The sequence below is a fragment of the Salmo trutta genome, chromosome 20 (assembly GCF_901001165.1).
Source record: "Salmo trutta chromosome 20, fSalTru1.1, whole genome shotgun sequence".
NCBI lineage: Eukaryota > Metazoa > Chordata > Actinopteri > Salmoniformes > Salmonidae > Salmo > Salmo trutta.
Window position 1 is genome coordinate 31,091,784 of NC_042976.1, and position 19,893 is coordinate 31,111,676.

The window sequence follows — 19,893 nt, forward strand, 5'->3', positions numbered from 1 at the left end:
CAATTTGTTTAATTTGTCAATATTACATTTTTATTCATTGATTTAATGGCCACTATTACTGTGGTTACATGTTCAGTATATGTATTGACCAGCAAACCCACAAGAGGGCGTTGTGCCAACCAAAGTAATATCTCAAAGATCGAATCTCGAAAACGCTGCTACAACCACAATATTTGCTACTAGGCTAATTGCTGTCAAACTAATGTACCATTTCAACTCAGTCAATTCTGGAAGTGAACTGATATTCCTATTTAAAAATGCATAAACAAAGAATTATGGCATTTAGGATTTCAGTTTAAATATCCCATCTCACACCTTCGCAGGTTTACTGCCTACATTCCACTGTCATCCATAAGCAGAGCAGGTACTTTATATTACAGTAATAGAACGTTTGTTTACAGGACGTTTCAGATCTGAAATGTCATCACATGACTCATTTACATAAGAAGTTTAATGCATTCAACTTTCCTCAAGTATGCTATATTACAGTGTCTTCCAAATGAATTTGTCTTACAGTAAATGTAGTACCCATCCATCGATAAATGTAGATACTGGTTCACACATACTATATAAGGACATATTTAACCTGTGAAGGGTTAGTAAGCACAAAGTACATACAGCACAGATGGACACAAAAGATCACCTGCTAACATCACTACAACGCCAATAACCTTGGAACCCAGAACCAATGTATGTCACAAGATTATATCACCTATTACTCACTTCAAGTATAATATATCACCCATCTCAGTAGCCACGGTACAACAAACTGTTTTCAAATATCAGAGTTAAAATGTTTGAACACAAAGGTAGAAAAATATGGCAAATATAAAAGGTTTCAAATATTTACATTCTACTAAAATTGGGGTGTGAGGTTTTTCCTGTCCACATGATCGGACCAGGAAAACTTCAGGTCCTATACATTCCTAGTCCGGTCACGTGGTCAGGGAAAACTCCAGGCCCTAGTTATAACGTCTTATAAAATCGCTTTTATCTTCAGCAGTGATCCGTCATGATGGGGTGACGCTCATGACACAGGCATCTCTCATGGCAGACCTGGCAGTCCTCACCGATTCAGTCTCTCTCTGCAAATCCTTCAGTCTCTTCTCCATTTCTGAACAAAGGAAAAGAAACAGGGCATTAGGGTGAAATTCATTCTCTGGGCACTGTGTCTGCCTACTGGCCAGTGCTGAGGTCAAAATGCATGCGGGTGTTACCGATCAGAGCACGACGGGTCTCCTGCATTCCATAACTGTGTTAGCCCACTGAGCTTAAGTCTAAGCATTAGCTCGGGGAGCTAACGTAGGTCTTCTGGTGTCAGGCAAGGTTATTCGTGCTTCTGAACCAGAATTCCTATATGAGGAACTAACTTATGGGGGGACTTTATTCCACGCACCACAAAGAGAGTGTATTCTGCACTTTATGTGGATGTTTAAACACTTTACCTTGGTCTCTCTTTGCAAAGATCTCTGGCAGCATCCCAGAGGCCTCCAGCACTTTCAGGGTGAGGTTGAAATCTGTGGACACAGGATATTTTGTTAATATCTATACTGCCAAAAATGTTTTGTTTTTTTAAAATATTATATTACAAGCTCAGTTTCACAATGGACAACAGTACAGTTGACAAGTGCACTTTGAAAAAGTGCAAACCGTTTCCCAGTCCCAATTCAATAACATTGTTTTGCAAATGCTATTCATAATTGCATGCTCCGGTTTAGTTAGTCAACACTACAGTCCCCATCCAATGTATTTAATAGTAGTCTATTGTATTATTCTGTCTCACCTTCTTCGCTGGCCTGCTGGGATGAAATCCTCTCAGTGATAGTGTTGAGGCGGGAGGCAAACTCAGAGAAGATGAACTGTGTGCAGCCTGCCTGGTGGCACTTCCTGAAGAACTGTGCAGCTGGACTCATACTGGACCCAAAACCAGACGAGCCAGGAGGCCCAGGATCCCTAGGTGACCCAGAACCACAGCTGGAGTCTGGGGAAAGAACTGAGTTGACTCCTGATAAGTGCACATTGGATATGTAGACAGGTTGACCTATCCCAGTCCAAACACACCTAATATGATGGTCCTTTATTCTTCTTCTGTTATAATAGACATGCACACAAACTTACCGTTTTGGTCAGGGAGAAGGGGGTCCAGTTGTTCCACTTTGATGATGGACAGATGGCTCTTGGAGCACTGCACAGAGAAAAGGGGTTTGAGTAGAAGAAAAGAGCAAAATGTACTGTAGCTAAATACAAGTGTGAAAGAGGTAGGAGACAGCAAAAAAACAACCTGCTCATTCGATCACTAATTTGCGTTAAGTACCAACTCACCTCCCCATTGTCATTCTTAAATGTTGGTCCCTCCAGTCCATACTGAAACTCAAACTGCTCTGCAGCCCCGTCTACAGCATAAAAACAAGAATATTGTGAGTAACATAACCACAGGGTTCGTCCTATGAGACCATCTGAAAGTTGACATAAGTGACTATACAGGACATCTTGGATTGAAACTGATACAACAACAACCTTCTGTCATGGCTACCTCTGAAGTATTGGGATCTTGCCTGGGGGAAGTTAGAAACACAGAAATACAATGTTAACAAACCATTAGAACACTGAAGAACAGTCTTGCAAAGGCTTGGCCATTTTTTACTGTAAAAAGCAAACTTTTATATGAAAAATATATAACCTATAGTCTGTCATAACAGACACAGTTTGGTTCTGGGCTCTGAGATGATCTAATACAGTGGGCTAGGGCTGGGCGATATGGCCAAAATTTCATATCCCGATAACAATACATATCACGATACAGCACATCTTCTGTAAATTCAATTAATAGTTTATATAAAATTACCACATGTAAAGGCCTATTTCTTATTACATTTTGATTTACTCAACAAATAAAATGGTACTTAATCATATTTATTATTTCTCCGTTTATTTAGAACCTTTGTGCAAATTTTCAATTAAGTATGTAATAAGATATTGATGAATAAAATCTAAAAAAAGTTCAACTATAGTTGCAAACAATAATTATAGGCCTAAAATGTACAGTTATAGGCCTAATGTACAGTTGAAGTCGGAAGTTCACATACACCTTAACTGAGTTTTAAATAAATTTGGCTTTCACAATTCCTGACATTTAATCCTAGTGAAACTTCCCTGTCTTAGGTCAGTTAGGATCACCACTTTATTTTAAGAATGTGAAATGTCAGAATAATAGAGAGAATGATTTATTTCAGGTTTTATTTCTTTAATCAAATTCCCAGTGGGTCAGAAGTTTACATACACTCAATTAGTATTTGGTAGAATTGTCTTTAAATTGTTTAACTTGGGTCAAACGTTTCGGGTAGCCTTCCACAAGCTTCCCACAATAAGTTGGGTGAATTTTGGCCCATGCCTCCTGACAGCTGGTGTAACTGAGTCAGGTTTGTAGGCCTCCTTGCTCGCACACACATTTTCTATAGGATGAGGTCAGGGCTTTGTGATGGCCACTCCAATACCTTGACTTTGTTGTCCTTAAGCCATTTTGCCACAACTTTGGAATTATGCTTGTGGTCATTGTCCATTTGGAAGACCCATTTGCGACCAAGCTTCAACTTCCTGACCGATGTCTTGAGATGTTGCTTCAATATATCCACGTAATTTTCATTCTCATCATGCCATCTATTTTGTAAAGTGCACCAGTCCCTCCTGCAGCAAAGCACCCCCACAACATGATGCTGCCACCCCTGTGCTTCACGGTCGGGATGGTGTTCTTCGGCTTGCAAGCCTCCCCCTTTTTCCTCTAAATATAACGATGGTCATTATGGCCAAACAGTTCTATTTTTGTTTCATCAGACCAGAGGACATTTCATAAAAAAGTACAATCTTTGTCCCCATGTGCAGTTGCAAACCGTAGTCTGGCTTTTTTATGGCGGTTTTGGAGCAGTGGCTTCTTCCTTGCTAAGCGGCCTTTCAGGTTATGTCGAAATAGAACTCGTTTTACTGTTGATATAGATACTTTTGTACCCGTTTCCTCCAGCATCTTTACAAGGTCCTTTGCTGTTGTTCTGGGATTGATTTGCACTTTTTGCACCAAAGTACGTTCATCTCTAGGAGACAGAACGTGTCTCCTTCCTGAGCAGTATGACGGCTGCATGGTCCCATGGTGTTTATACTTGTGTGCTATTGTTTGTACAGATGAACGTGGTACCATCAGGCGTTTGGAAATTGCTCCCAAGGATGAACCAGACTTGTGGAGGTCTACATTTTTTTTTTCCTGAGGTCTTGACTGATTTCTTTTGATTTTCCCAAGATGTCAAGCAAAGAGACAGTGAGTTTGAAGGTAGGCCTTGAAATACATCCACAGGAACACCTCCAATTGACTCAAATTATGTAAATCATCCTATCAGAAGCTTCTAAAGCCATGACATAATTTTCTGGAATTTTCCAAGCTGTTTAAAGGCACAGTCAACCTAGTGTATGTAAACTTCTGACCCAGTGGAATTGTGATACAGTGAATAAGTGAAATAATCTGTCTGTAAACAATTGTTGGAAGAATGACATGTGTCATGCACAAAGTAGATGTCCTACCTGACTTGCCAAAACTATAGTTTGTTAACAAGACATTTGTGGAGTGGTTGAAAAACTAGTTTTAATGACACCAACCTAAGTGTATGTAAACTTCCCACTTCAACTGCATGTATATTTTTTTTGGGGGGGGGGGGGCTTGCCTGTTTTGCATGTTATTTTGGCATTAATACGTGTCACATATCAATTTGCATTTGGTACCTTGGGTCGAGTGTTAGCACAAACTCATGAAACCCCCGTTTCTCCACCGTGTAAATTGGGGCCATGTCTTTGCAGACGTAAGTTGTAATGGCAGCTGTTGTCTCCTTCCATCTTCGTGATTCTTTGCCATATGGTGTGCCGCGGGCAAAAGCCTCTTGCAACATTTGAGTCGGGGGTTTGTTTTGAGCACTCGACTGTACTTTTTGGGGTCTCATCCGTAGACTCTCTCCATACTGTTTCACATGATTCTTGCGTAGGTGTTAAAAGAGGTTAGTGGTGTTTGAGCTTGTTGTCGGGACCGGCCTGCGGCATATTTTGCAGACGACGGTTTTCTGGTCCGTGTCAGACTTTTCATACCCAAACCACGTCCATGCGACCTAAGTTGCCCCACTTTTAGGTACGAGCTTTTAGGTATGAGCTCTTTTAGGTACGTTCTCTGTGTCATGTTCACTCTCCTGCATGTTTGTTTGGGTTGCAAATTTCCTTCCACACGGCCCACAAAGCGTCGTCCAATTCACAAAAAATATTGCCATAAAGAGTGTGATTTGCGACAACGAAATAAACGATAAGAGCATAATATGTAACGATAACACGTTTTCTATCGTCACACAATATATATTGTCATATCGCCCAGCCCTACAGTGGGCCTATATAAAAGTGTCACCAATGTTATCTTCCAATATACATGATACCCACTTTGACATCCCAGTCTTGGTGAGATGCTCATCCTCCTCCTCATCTTCCTCTTCTTCATATGTGCTCTTAGACATGGTCTTCTCTGCCTTTATTGCGGCTTCTCTTTTTAACTTTAATGTCTGAAGAAAAACAATTCATACCACAAAACCATAAAAAAACATCATGATATGTCACATTTCAATAAGATTTGCAATTACCATTAACTTCTCTAGGGTAGGGGGCAGTATTTTGACATCCGGATGAAAGGCGTGCCTGTAGTAAACTGCCTGCTACTCAAGCTCAGAAGGTAGGATATGCATATTATTAGTAGATTTGGATAGAAAACACTCTGAAGTTTCTAAAACTGTTTGAATGATGTCTGTGAGTATAACAGAACTCATATGGCAGGCAAAAACCTGAGAAAAATCCAACCAGGAGGTGTGGAAATCTGAAGTTGTAGTTTTTCAAGTGATTGCCTATACAGTAAACAGTGACTTAGGGTTAATTTTGTACTTCCTAAGGCTTCCACTAGATGTCAACAGTCTTTAGAACCTTGTTTCATACTTCTACTGTTACTGGGGAGAGAATAAGAGCTGACTCAACAAGTGGACTGCCTGAGGCCAATGAGTTATTTACTGCGGGTCACGCAGGCGCGCCGTTCCTTCTTTTTCCTCTGTAATGAATACGCTATTGTCCGGTTGGAATATTATCGAATATTTATGATAAAAAGAGCCTAAGGATTGATTGTAAACATCGTTTGACATGTTTCTACGAGCGGTAATGGAGCTTTTTGACTTTTCGTCTACGGTTTTGTGCTTGCGCATTTGGAATAGTGATCTGAATGCGCGAACAAATGGAGGTATTTGGACATAAATATGGAGTTTATGGAACAAAACGAACATTTGATGTGGGAGTCCTGGGAGTGCATTCCGATGAAGATCAGCAAAGGTAAGTGAAGATTTATAATACTATTTCTGAGTTTTGTTGACTCCAGAACTTGGCGGGTAACTGTATAGCTTGCTTTGATGGCTGAGCTCTGTACTCAGAATATTGAACAATGTGCTTTCGCCGTAAAGCTATTTTGAAATCTGACACAGCGGTTGCATTAAGGAGAAGTGTATCTATAATTCTTTCAATAACTGTTGTAAATTTTATCAACGTTTATGATGAGTATTTTTGTAAAATGATGTGCTCATTCACCGGAGGTTTGGAGGCTAAACATTTTCTGAACATCACGAGCCAATGTAAAATGTTTTTTGGGATATAAATATGAACTTTATCGAACAAAACATACATGTATTGTGTAACATTGAGTCCTGGGAGTGTCATCTGAAGAAGATCGTCAAAGGTTAGTGATTCATTTTAGCTGTATTTCTGTTTTTTGTGAAGCCTCTCCTTGCTTGGAAAATGGCTGTGTGGTTTTTCTTGTGAAGTTGATGTCCTAACATAATCTAATGTTATGCTTTCGCTGTAATGCCTTTTTGAAATCGGACAATGTGGTTGGATTAACGAGAAGATTATCTTTTAAATGGTGTATAATAGTTGTATGTTTCAGAAAATTTAATTATGAGATTTTTGCTGTTTTGTATTGCGCGCCCTGCTATTACATTGGCTGTTGGCGAGGGGTTCCGCTGAATTTATGCAGGACATAATATTTCCTCCACCAGATGTATACCAAAACAAGTGGTGGAGCTGCTATTTAGGTTTTTTTTATTGAGTCTTTACATTTTACATGTTGTCCCTGTAGTAGTCTATTTGTTGGGTAGTTTTATAGACTGTCATTAACAGTATTAATATTCAATGGACAAAATAACATGTAGTGGATAATAATAACAGCCCTCTACTTTACCCTGGTGGTCGTTTCTGATTTCCCATCTAGAGCTGGCGCTATGATGGCTGGGTGCTTGTATTTGATGTGGTTTAACATGCTGTCAGTGCTGCCGTTGTTGTATTTGAGTACTGCTTTGCATAACCGACATGTACATGTATCAACGCCCTTTCTGGTGAAATACTTCCAAACCGTGATACTTTTAGCGCGTCTCTTCCTATTTATGCTCTATGGTCTCTCTACAGTCAAAGCCTTTTCCTTCAGATCTATGCTGGACTAGCCAAATTAGCAAACTACAAGTTTGATAATACTGCTAATAAAAACGTTTTATTTCATCGCACTGTTTTATCAAAGGTGTGTTGGCCTGTTACGTTTCGCAACGAAAGCCATTTACTTCAAATGGAAAACACTTTGCAAGGAAAAACAATTTAATGTAGGTCACTTCACGTTTGCTTCCTAGAGTTAACGCTGAATGGGTTTCTTTGCGAAACGTTTTGCAATGGTTTGCGACTAATGAATGCACCCCAGAATATCAAACGATAAAGCAACACAACCGGCGCTTATTTGAGACTGGCTTCTAATGTACAAATATTTTGAGCAATATTTTTTTTTAAAGACTACCACACTGTTGTGACCAGTATAAACATGAATCCGTCTCAGATCAGGGGTGTATTCATCAGTCCAGCAGTTGCTAAACAGAACCTTTGTTGGAACTAAAACGAGAGTTCCTATTGGACATATTCCGGTAGGTCCCGCCCAGTTTCGTTCCGTTTAAGCAATGTTTTGCAACAGAATTTGCGCAATGAATAGCCCCAGACTTGCAAAGACTAGCCTCCAGCTACTCGCTAACCTTTTTCCTCCCCCCACCTTGCAGTCTCGCCCTCTTCTGATCCACCTCAGACAAACGTTGAAGTTCGACTTTTTGACTTCGCCATTCTCTTACTCGTTTTGGATCAATTCCAAAATGCCTTGCTGTTGCCTCGCCCGAATTTTGCTCTGTGAATTTAATCACTGCTAGCTTGAATTTGATGTCGTATTTTCTTCTTGGTGGCGCCATGGCAAGCAACATGACAGATCCTTTTTTTTATGTATATCACATGACATGGTAACCTTGTAAACAATTAATTTGGATGGGGCGTTTATTTGAAACAGGCGTTTATTTGCTGAAATGTGTGCCGATGCCTGGCTATTAAAAAGGGACAGGCGGCTATTTGAGACTCGGCATTTAATTGAAAATGTACATAACTGCTAACCAAAACAGCATTTTCCGGTTAGCATAATAAACGGAAATCCACGAATCCGTTTAGCTAAATGTGCGCATTCAATCGGTTGATTCGTCATGAATACATGTAGCCGAACTCAGTTCTTTATTGATTGTCACTCAAATGTAGCAACGTCATGAAGTTTGTATTTTGTTCTCACTCGTTTTAATACCCGTCTCTGACGCTTCAACATCTATAGCTCCATTGCTTTTGTCTGTGGAGGTCTCGAATTATTTGTTTAAATAGAGCCCTTTCGGAGGTCCAGTTTACCTGATGCCGAGACTAAATGCCTTTTCATGCCACTGGTGCAACGTCCTTTACATCTGATATTCCGGTCGCAGTGTTTACATTTAGCCTGAGAAGCTTCTATTCTGTCGAAGCTGTGCTACACAGCTGAACCAACGCCGGGTGAACTTGCTGTTGACATTTTGAGAATGAATGGAACCAATGGACAACCAAACTAGAGAATCTTACAACTGACCAGACCAGCAGAGTAGCCTGGTTCCTCACCAAAAGAGTTTTCAGCGATCCTCTGCTCTGACAAAATATAGGCAATTTACTGTATTAACTGCATTTGGGGTTAAAACAAATGTGAGGCACGCGTTGAAATGGCAACCTCGTGAAGAATACATATGGTACAAGCTGAGGGGAGACCAGTCCAGATATCACACTTTCACACGAATTTGCTTTGGTAGTCGGCTAAGAGTTAAATAAAACACTTACAGGAGCCTTACCTCTAACGGCAGCCATCAGCTCTCGCTGTGTTTTGATATGTCTTAACGACAGATGATGGATCCTTTCTAAATGGTTTAACATGGATGTTGTGCTCCCACTCGTCCGCTTCAGAACAGCCGCACACAGCTTACATGTCACACTTTCGGACGAAATTTCGGTGAAATATTTCCAGGTGTGACTTTTTTTACGGTCTCTGATTCTACTTTCCATATCTCACAACTACAGCTTCTCAGTCTGTGATTAGCTATTGGAATGATATTCTGCGCTTCCTCGGCTGAACGTGCTGTACCGAGCTAGCAGTCTGGAATCCTGACTATTTACTCGCGCATGCGCGATGATTAAAGACGAAAGTCTTCACCACTCCACATCGCAGACACAGTTTACAAATGCACAATGTGACTATAAAATCAACCATTTCACTTCACAATAGCCCACATATTTTAATTCTCACATGCACATAAACACCATGTCTGCCACACGCCAGAGTACATTTCTGCATAATTCTCCACAAACGGATCTATCGGGACCCGACTGCAAACCGCCTTTAGGAAAGAGTGCTACCCCAACCCGAATCGCACCCTGACCCGAGTGAACTATCCTTGTCCTTCATAGGGCACTGGGCTCCTTGTTCTACACTACAGTCGGCGGCTGGGCAGTCAATCAATATCCGTCTTACCGTGCATCTCCCAATGTGTTTTTTCAAGCTGGAAGTGCCCGTTCTTTGACTGTCATAGGCTAACACCCGCTTGCACTTTTTGCATGCGGCGAATCCATCCACAAGTTGTTTGTCAGCGTTAACGATTACTCCAAAATGATTCCATACATTTGATTTGACATTTGCCAGGTTTTTCACGATTCTGAGCTCCCTACTTTGATTTTTTTGGGTCAAATTCTGATTTTCCGTGGTATGCTTTTTGCTTTCCATTTTTTCCCTCTATCTTATATCTGGTTGTGCGGGTATAGAGGTTGTTGCTTTGGGTAGGCCTAGTCGATGTCACTATCTGCACAACCTGTGCTAGCTAGTTGGGTATAGGCAGACTGAAATTTAGCCAGCAGATCCACCCGCTTGCTTAGGCTCAGCTGTGGATCTATGACTAGGGTCAGACAGACTTTGTGTAGATTAAGACAGGGTTTCCCAAACTAGTCCAGGGATGAGAAATGCCTCAAACTGACTGTTACACAGAGATCTTCTCGGTGTAACAGTTGGGATAATGGGACAATTTGGAGTACAACACATTTCTTATCCTTGGATTGAGGAATGTTTTCAGAGATGGCTCTGCATGTCTTACAGGAAGCCTGTCTGACCCTAGTGTAATTGTAAGCAAGCAGGTTGGAACTGCTGGCTAGCTGCACTATAGCAAAGAACAGAGCTTTTCATTTTTATTTAACCAGGCAAGTCAGTTAAGAACAAATTCTTATTTACAATGACTGCCTAGGAATACTGGGTTAACTGCCTTGTTCAGGGGCAGAACAACAGATGTCTACCTTGTCAGCTCAGGGATTCGATCTAGCAACTTTTCGGTTACTGGCCCAACGCTCTAACCACTAGGCTACCTGCCACCCCACTGTAGGCAGTCTGAAATGACATTTACAAACAATACAAGATATTATTTTATTAGGCTACCCAACCCGATACAGGAAATACACACACACACACACAGAGAATTACCTGTACCACAAGTCCTTTAATATAAAAAACAGATTCACAACTGCTGACTGAAAGAGAATTTCTGATTTCATAAAGAAAATAGTGAGTTAATAAACAATATCTACATAAAAAAATATGATTGCTTTACAATAAATAAGTTATGACTATACACTGAGTTATTCACAAAACTAGGAAAGTTCACAGTACACATGGAGAAGACACCTGCAATGACCAAAGTCACGTTTAATAGATGTCTGAACAGAGAGCCGGTGAAATGGATGAAAAGGGGATCTCATAATAAAGTCGTTTGACGAGGACAGAGGAAACAGTGATACTGTGACTGCTCTGTCTGAACCATATACAAAACTAATGTTGCAGGACAGGGTAGGCTATGAGAACAAGGAGGAGGGAGAGAGAAAGACTAGAGAGAGATTACATTATAAGGATAGACGGACACAGAAAAACATCTTTATCACAGTACATAACAAGAGTCATTCCCTTCCCTCTGTTTTCAAATAAACAGTAACTCCTCACTCTCCAAGAGGCAATAAGATAGTCACAGGCCTACCAAAGCTCATATTGGTTACTTATATGGTCACCAGTTGAGGTGACTGGTAGAACTTACATAGCAACAATCTGAAAAGCTACACATGGTATACTTTTCAATCATAATCTTTCTTATTTACAATATATTTAAAAAAAAATACAGTCTTGTCTATTTGTAGACAATCAAGGGGACCATGATGCAGACCAACAGCATTGTGACTTACAGTAACTTACTTATAGGCTTACAGTACAACAAAAAGGGCTCAACCCGATCCATCTCCACCACTCTATGGCAGATGGGGTCGCTATGTCAGTGACACCTGATCAGGTTAATCTTAGAATTCATAACAAAATGGTATTATATTTCTATGGGTTATGTCAGGTTCCATCTTGTCCATAGCATTTTGTCTGTTGTAGTGCTACTAATACTGGCCGCCCGAGGTCTGCTTGCATAGCTGAGGGTTAGGTCTAGGATCAGCTCACCCAACCCCCAATCCTAACCTTGACAATTTTATGAAGGATAAATGCAAAATGCCGAACTGACCTAAGATTAGTGTCTATGGGTAGCTGCTGCCCACCTACACTACACTGTGTCTCTTCAACTACACAAGGGCGCTGGAGCCCATTCTCTAGTCAATGATATTTGATGAAGTCTATTGTTGGCATCTTCTTGAAGTTGCTGACCAGTATCCTAATAGAGGGGCTTGCCTCTGGATAAGGTGGGTGAAGTTGTGTTTAGGGTGGGGGGGAGAATGTGCTGTCTTGCTGGGGGAGCCACCAGCTGGTGCTGTTGGGTTGGGGTCTGGAGACAAAGGGTCTGGGGTGGCCTGATGGGGCCAGGGAAGGGTGGAGGGTTCAGGGCTTGATGTCAGAGAAGCTGGTGTAGGTCTCACAGCAGCTGGATGAAGTGCTGAGGTTCCCTGAGCCACTGCCCTCTGGAATACACACAGGCATACACAGGGAGACCAGAGGTTAGAGGAGATGGTTAAGGAGATATATATATATATATATACACACACACACACACACACACATACACCCCTCCACATAATTCTACATGGAGAGGGGGTTTTACCTGAGCTGGTGAGAGACTGGCAGGACTTGGACTCTCCAATCAGGGTGAGAATGTTGGCTGCAGTCACCCAGCCCTCCTGCTTGGTCTTCAAGTTCTTCACAAACCTGCACCAACACAGAAACACACACAACCCCTTGACCACCACCTTGCCCCAACTCAACACTGCTCAGATTTGAATACTGGGTCATATCATAAGGCACAGAAAAAAGAAACTGCAACAGGGACAGGCTACCCAAAATTGTCCGATAAGAATAGCTTATTTTTGTTTCCTGTTTCAAAATGTTGTGTTACGTTTCACTATGGCAGGTCTCTCTTGTTCCTGGAGAGCTACAGTCCTGTAGGTTTTCACTCTGACTAACCTAGCACACCTGATTCTAATAATTAGCTGGTTGATAACATTAATCATGTTAGTTACAACTGGGGTTGGGAGCAAAAACCTAGGGGAGGGTAGCTCTCCAAGAACAGGGTTGGAGAAACCTGAACTATGGTTTTCCCTATAGAATATGACTGTGTTGGAATAGGTTCTGACTGTTAAAGTGTGAAACCAATCAAGTGTAAGGGTGTCAAGGTAATATTCTCACCACTGTCCGTCATCTCCCTCCTTGATCAGCTGCACCGTTTCACCACTCTTGACTGACAGGTCCTGGCCTTCTCCCTTCTCATAGTCAGACACCACTCTGTACTTCCCTGCACACTGTGCACAGTCAATATATGGTGTTAGATTGTATGTATGATTGTAAACAATACTTTTTTGTAACTGTTTCTACGTGGAGCCACATCCCAGCTTGGAGTGGATGAGTATCCTCACGCACGCACACTCACTAGTTTCTTTCCCCCCTCGTCCTCGGGGTCTGAGTTCAGGGGCTCTTCAGGGCTAGAGTAGCCATCATTCTCCTCATTGGCGTCCAATGAGAGAGAGCCCTTGGTCCATCCTAGAGGAGGGAGAAAGGGTACATAAGAATTTGGTGTCTTGTGTAGCCTGAAACACACACTCGCTCAGTCGCACACACACACACACGAGGGGACCGGGGGACATTGAGAGTAGGCATTTCAGCAACCTGTTAGACCAGACACGGTCAGTGACAGGGTGGACGGCAATCAGAAGGAACAGGACCAAGTTGAATGGAGTGAAACTACAGTAATCGTGTGGACCATTCAGAACCACAACACTACTCAGCAATAAGGAGCGTGACATTTTTTGGGATAAATATATCAACATAAGCATTTAGGTGGTCATGTGTATCCACACACTCAGGCAAGGGAACACAGTGTGCAGGGAGTGAGAGGGGCAAATCTCTCAGTGAAATTCGGCAGCCATTATGTGATCACCAAACATCTTAATCCAGTCTAAACCAGTCTAAACCAGTCCAGTCCAGTTGAGTGCTGTACGGTACCTCTCCTCTTGGCCTGTAAGAGACTCGAGGTGCTGAACCACCTGACTCTGCCCAGGTAGAGGTGAGCGTGAGGGCCTGGGTCTGAGAGAAAGATACATTACGACCCTATTGAAACATGGTCAAAGAGATTGACCACAGGCAAACGTGCTCAACCACAATGAATGACCGACCATGGTAACTGTGACTCCGGTTGCCTGTCAGTCAACACAGCGTATTATACATTCCCTGATGAACCACATTTCTCTCCTCAGACAGAAACCGCTGTCTGTAAATCAATACATCCTGACCAACCACAGATGAAATGATCGAATGCAGCGACCATGGTCGACCACAGATACAGTGACTAGGGTCATTATGGGAAGACGTACCTCTAAAGCCGAACGGAGTAGGATCACTCTTTATCTCATGGCGTTTGGTTTTATGGTCAGGGCTTGTGGGAGATCCTAGCCATCACAGGAAGACAGGAGTAAAAGAGCAAAAGAGAGGAGGAGGAAGAGATTGAAGAGGAGCAGCAAAACCCTAAAATAAGACAAATATTAGTAGTAACATATCTTGGAAGTGGAAGTTAAAGTAAGCGCAGACAAAGAATGAAGAGAGCAGAGGACATTGAAAGGAGCACCACAAACTGTATGTTCTAATTGTATGTTGTTCTCTGTACGAACATTGTCATCCTACAGCACACAATACTCAGACAGACTACAGGGGTGAAAAACACATACAGGGTCCCTGAAGCAGTCTATTCACTATCAGCTACAGTACAACTCTAATTGGTCGTCACTTTAGCAAGCGTTTCCCCAACTCTGGTCCTCAAGTACCCCCAACGGTACACATTTTCGTTGTAGCCCCGGACAAACACACCTCATTCAACTCTTCAAGGGCTTGATGATTAGTTGACAAGTTGAATCAGCTGTGCTCTGGGGCTACGATAAAAATCTGTACTGTAGGGGTACCCGAGGACTGGAGTTGGGAAACACTGACTTAAGCTATGGGACAAAATTACCTCTGTAGATTCTAATCTATGGTCACTTTAGCTAAATTGTCAGGTACCTGATGGAGAGAAGGGAATCCTGGGTAAAGTTAAGCTTTTATTGTCAGGAGGCGAGAGGTCTGTGGAAGGAAGCATGCCATGTTTTATCCTGTAGTAGTAGTAGTAGTAGTAGTAGTAAGCTACAGTGCTGACATATAGTAACAATGTATATGATTACTATGGCAACCCCTGTTGGCCAGCTAGGGCTGTTACCTTTGTTGATGTTGCTGAAGCCCTGCAAGGTAAAACGCTTTTTAGCCAATGCTGCTCTGTCTGAGGTAGGACTGGTCGCTGCTTCTTCTGGGCCAGGAGAAGGAGAGGAGCAGGGGAGAGAAGGAAGGAGGGAGAGGCGAGTGGGATGAGAAAGAGGAGAGCGACAGGGAGAGGTGTGTGAGGCATAAAAGAAGGAAGGGATGGAGAGAAGGAAAGTGCAGTGATGAGAGAAAGACATGAGAAATAGAAAGAGAGAAAGAGAAGTGACGACATAGGCAAACGGAGGGAAGAGAGGAGAAAGATTAGTCATCTCATCACAGAGAGAGAAGCAACATTTAGTTAAGAGTAAAAGTCAGAACATAGTATAGTTCAGTGTTGTTTAGGTGAAACAAGAAAAGCTTTAGGATAGTTATAACTATTAAATACAGTTGAGAGTAACAAATAGCTTTGAATTTAGCATTGGACCCAGTTGAAAGGTGGTGGTGTCTGAGCAGTCTTTATGTTATAAGGCAGTATCCTCCTCCGCTCTCTCACTCTCTGCTCACCTTTGGTCTTTGGGAAGGAGCAGGAGTTAGCATCAGGGCTGCTGGGTTCTCCCTTCTTCTCCTTCATGCTCCTCTCCCCTCTTCTAAATGGACTGAGGAGACCGGAGGATGAAACAGGTCGGTCAGAAACTCACACTGCAACACATTTTTACACTGCTGCTACTTTCTGTTTATTATCTATGCATAATCGCTTTACAAATTACCTCGACTAACCTGTACCCCCGCACATTGACTCGGTACCGGTACCCCCTGTATATAGCCTCGTTATTGTTATGTAATTTTCTTGTGTTACTTTTTCATTATATACATACATACATACATACATACATACATACATACATACATACATACATACATACATACACATATATACATACATAATATATATATATGCATACACACACACACACACACACACACACACACACACACACACACACACACACACACACACACACACACACACACACACACACACACACAGTTGATGGCCGAAGTTTACATACACCTTAGCCAAATACATTTAAACTCAGTTTTTCACAATTCCTGACATTTAATCCTAGTAAAAATTCCCTGTCTTAGGTCAGTTAGGATTACCACTTTATTTTAAGAATGTGAAATGTCAGAATAATAGTAGAGAGAATGATTTATTTCAGCTTTTATTTCTTTCATCACATTCCCAGTGGGTCAGAAGTTTACATACACTCAATTAGTATTTGGTAGCATTGCCTTTAAATTGGGAAGCTTGTGGAAGGCTACCCGAAACGTTTGACCCAAGTTAAACAATTTAAAGGCAATGCTACCAAATACTAATTGAGTGTATGTAAACTTCTGACCCACTGGGAATGTGATGAAAGAAATAAAAGCTGAAATAAATCATTCTCTCTACTATTATTCTGACATTTCACATTCTTAAAATAAAGTGGTGATCCTAACTGACCTAAGACAGGGAATTTTTACAAGGATTAAATGTCAAATTCAACTGTGTGTGTGTGTGTGTGTGTGTGTGTGTGTGTGTGTGTGTATACTTTTTTTAAATGTCACTTTAGTTATTTAGTAAATGTTTTCTTAAGTCTATTTCTTGAACTGCATTGTTGGTTAAGGGATTGTTAGTAAGCATTTCACGGTAAGGTCTACACCCGTTTTATTTGGCGCATGTGACAAATAAAGATTTGATTTGACTTCGGTAAGACAACATGTTGTATTCAGGTTTCTGAACATTGCCGATAGAAACAGAATGAATTGAGTGGACACGTTTCCAATTCTATCAGACAGACAGTCAAATCTGTTCTACATGATACATTTCTGTCTGAACCTTCTCTTACATCCCCCTAAACAGACCCCATTATTCCATGTAATACACAGTGCATAACATTCGAGGGGGTTCTTTGATTACTTGTCATTTGTGAATGAGAGGCTCTGACTCTCTAATAGGTCAGTATGGGTCAGATGACTGACCTGAGGCTGACAGGTGCTCCAGCACCAGGAGGGAACTGGAACAGTCCGTCTGACGGCCTCTGTTGACTGGCTTCTGGAAGACATGCAGGGAGATCAACTACAGTCCCACTACATCATGACCAGTGAATGTAATACTCAATGTAATTACAATACACTCAAAGTATTAGAAATCAAACGAATACTATTTGACACCAGGTCTGCCACAGACAGACACCCTGCCTACCTCTGTAGGCCTCCAGCTGCGTTGTCAGAACCTTCCGGATCTCCTTCACCCACGTTGTTTTTACCTCAGACGTTGGGGCCTGAAATACAACGATGAAACCCCTCAGTTTTGTTTTATCTAAATAGAGTCTGATATGATTTCTGTTTCATTGTAAAATAAACTTGGAGACATGTAGTCTGTAGTTGTTGTTTGGGCAAAACCACGCACCTGAACGATGTACACCTCCTCCCGTGAGTTGCACCAGACCTCAAACTTCTTGTTGTCACCTTTGGCGTTCTCAGTGATGCCCACAGCACTCATCTGGTAGAGGGCATACATTTTGGAAAATGTTACCTTCCAAAAGCTCAATTTTAACTCACTTGTAATATCAAACACTGTTAGACCTACTTCAAACAGACAGACACACGGGCAGGCAGGCAGACATATGGGCAGACAGACAGACTCACGTTGAGGGACTGTTTGAAGCTGTAGGAGGGGGCTTTCTCGTAGCCCTCCCCGTTCTCCTCCCGTCTCTTACAGAAGAGCAGGGCCTTCTCATGCAGGAACAGGTGTCTCTGCATGGGCTTGAAGCGGGCCAGGTCCTTGACCTTGGCGTGACCTTTCTTGTGTTCTGTCCACACACTGAATGACCCCTGCATCAGCAGCCGTCCCAGGTCGCCCATGTTACCCTATCAGAAGAAGGGTCACAGGTCAGGAGAAAGTTCATGTCTCATCAGAAGCTATGGTGCTGCAGTCTTATGTAATTTTGACATGTTGACACAATCTCTAAAATAATGTGATGTTGACGCCATGAAAGGAATATGCAGTATATTTCAGAGAATGTGAAGTTGATCGATGATGAACTCACATCATATCCGGTGATAGCAATGAGGTGCATGGAGTCGTTGACAGCCTTCAGGATGCCCAGGATAGAGGTGAGCGCCTCCTGCAGGGCCTCTGACCCCTCACAGCCCTTACTGTACTTCAGCAGCTCCTACAACACACACATGCGCATATTGAGTTATGTTGATCAGCAATGAGACATTATGAATATATAGGAGTGGACCAGAATGCTCTTGTGAATCATGAGACAACGTATAGAAGGACAAGTACTAATCCTACCTTCAACAGGAGCTGGTATTTGGTGATCCTCTGGACAGGTTTCAGGAGATAGGAGTCCAAGCCTAGTTTATGTTCCAGCTTCTTCTGACACTCCTGTTACAGACCAGAACAGGGAGAATACATTAGAAGGGGATAACAACCGCTTCAGCCTGAAGCTGTTGGGTGTGTGTACCTTAGGGGAGATGTTTAGATGGTGTGTACCTTAGGGGAGGTGTGTATATGGTGTGTACCTTAGGGGAGGTGTGTATATGGTGTGTACCTTAGGGGAGGTGTATATATGGTGTGTACCTCAGGGGAGGTGTATATGGTGTGTACCTCAGGGGAGGTGTATATATGGTGTGTACCTTAGGGGAGGTGTGTATATGGTGTGTACCTTAGGGGAGGTGTGTATATGGTGTGTACCTTAGGGGAGGTGTGTATATGGTGTGTACCTGGAAGAAGGAGCAGTCGGAGCACTGTCTCCACAAGCTCTCAGAGCGAGGTTTATTCTGACAATACTTCTCATAGATCTGCAGGTCTGTCATCTATGAGAGAGAGAGAGAGAGAATAAAGAAAAGAGAGAAATACGTCTGCATCACAAACACTTCACTACAATCAGAGTAGTGATTTAGACAACATATTCCAGTCCAAAAACTCACCCTCTCCAGAAAACACCGACCCACAAGTTCCGGGCGGTCTTCGTACTCTTCCAACTCCCTCAGAAAGGTCCTGGAAGATCGTAAGGAAGAGTGATGCAGAGAGAAAGAGATGATCAATTAGTCAGTACAATGCCTGGGTCGTTCTATCAGTGTGTAAGCACCATTCATAACCGCTAGGGGGTGCTCATTTACGTCTTGTGGAAGTGGTAGATCTCTGGCATGTTGCCAAACAGCACATCTTTCTTGTTTTGCAGAGGAATGGGCATGAGACTGGCCATGGCTGGGTTGTCCATCTCTGAGGCATAGCCCTGAAACACCCAATAGGACAAACACAGTTAAGACCGATACACACGCGTGAGAGGAGGACGAAGAGGTTTCAGATGGTCCAGGGGATAAAGAGATACACACCTGTAGAACACAGAGCAGCTCCTCCACGTATGCCCTCTCTGTCTCCAGCAGCTCATTCATTACATGTCTCCATAGAGAGAGCACAGTCAGACATAATGTAGACAGTTCAGGCTTACATGATACAGACACCAGATGATAATCGTTATTATTTCTATCCTTATTATTTCTATGGGTGAAACACTACACCCAGAAGTCAGAGAAACACCACAGACTCACAGATATGCAGTCAGATATAACATCGGACAAACACGGACCAAACTTACTGTCTGAGGATGGCCAGGTTCTCGTCCTCCTCTGACATAGAGGCACTTCTGTTGCTCTGTAGCTGGCCCTCCACCTGAGAACACGCCACA

At 42.3% G+C, this 19,893-nt stretch overlaps 2 protein-coding genes across 21 annotated transcripts in view; both read right to left on the reverse strand.

The window, feature by feature from the left end:
* Positions 1-3: 3 nt before the first annotated feature.
* Positions 4-10,288, reverse strand: LOC115155852 (uncharacterized). Of its 8 annotated transcripts, none has more exons than XM_029702825.1 (8): positions 9,941-10,288; positions 5,461-5,579; positions 2,518-2,555; positions 2,323-2,393; positions 2,119-2,185; positions 1,784-1,993; positions 1,446-1,517; positions 4-1,114 (listed from the first exon to the last, which is right to left on the reverse strand). In XM_029702825.1, the coding sequence occupies exons 1-8, from the start codon at positions 10,187-10,189 to the stop codon at positions 1,011-1,013; spliced, it is 930 nt and encodes a 309-aa protein (XP_029558685.1). In that variant the 5' UTR covers positions 10,190-10,288; the 3' UTR covers positions 4-1,010. The 8 variants fall into 8 exon arrangements, with proteins under 8 accessions (XP_029558685.1, XP_029558686.1, XP_029558687.1 ...); XM_029702826.1 differs by having other exon boundaries at positions 1,784-1,981; positions 9,941-10,283; XM_029702827.1 differs by lacking the exon at positions 9,941-10,288 and adding an exon at positions 9,253-9,894.
* A 641-nt stretch (positions 10,289-10,929) lies between these two features.
* LOC115155856 (guanine nucleotide exchange factor DBS) overlaps positions 10,930-19,893 on the reverse strand; it is a 48,163-nt gene continuing 39,199 nt past the window's right edge. For 9 of the 13 annotated variants that reach the window (XM_029702834.1, XM_029702844.1, XM_029702846.1 and 6 more), the window contains 19 exons: positions 19,804-19,877; positions 19,541-19,607; positions 19,325-19,440; positions 19,133-19,202; positions 18,926-19,018; positions 18,495-18,587; positions 18,241-18,366; positions 17,840-18,061; positions 17,601-17,693; positions 17,394-17,472; positions 17,171-17,243; positions 15,713-15,804; positions 15,168-15,254; positions 14,975-15,034; positions 14,296-14,370; positions 13,350-13,465; positions 13,115-13,227; positions 12,534-12,637; positions 10,930-12,393 (listed from right to left, as the gene is read on the reverse strand). In XM_029702834.1, the coding sequence (XP_029558694.1) occupies positions 12,314-12,393; positions 12,534-12,637; positions 13,115-13,227; positions 13,350-13,465; positions 14,296-14,370; positions 14,975-15,034; positions 15,168-15,254; positions 15,713-15,804; positions 17,171-17,243; positions 17,394-17,472; positions 17,601-17,693; positions 17,840-18,061; positions 18,241-18,366; positions 18,495-18,587; positions 18,926-19,018; positions 19,133-19,202; positions 19,325-19,440; positions 19,541-19,607; positions 19,804-19,877 (1,833 nt within the window). In that variant the 3' untranslated portion in view covers positions 10,930-12,313. The remainder of the gene's footprint in view (positions 12,394-12,533; positions 12,638-13,114; positions 13,228-13,349; positions 13,466-14,295; positions 14,371-14,974; positions 15,035-15,167; positions 15,255-15,712; positions 15,805-17,170; positions 17,244-17,393; positions 17,473-17,600; positions 17,694-17,839; positions 18,062-18,240; positions 18,367-18,494; positions 18,588-18,925; positions 19,019-19,132; positions 19,203-19,324; positions 19,441-19,540; positions 19,608-19,803; positions 19,878-19,893) is intronic. The other 4 variants (XM_029702835.1, XM_029702836.1, XM_029702838.1 and 1 more) reach the window with 4 other exon arrangements.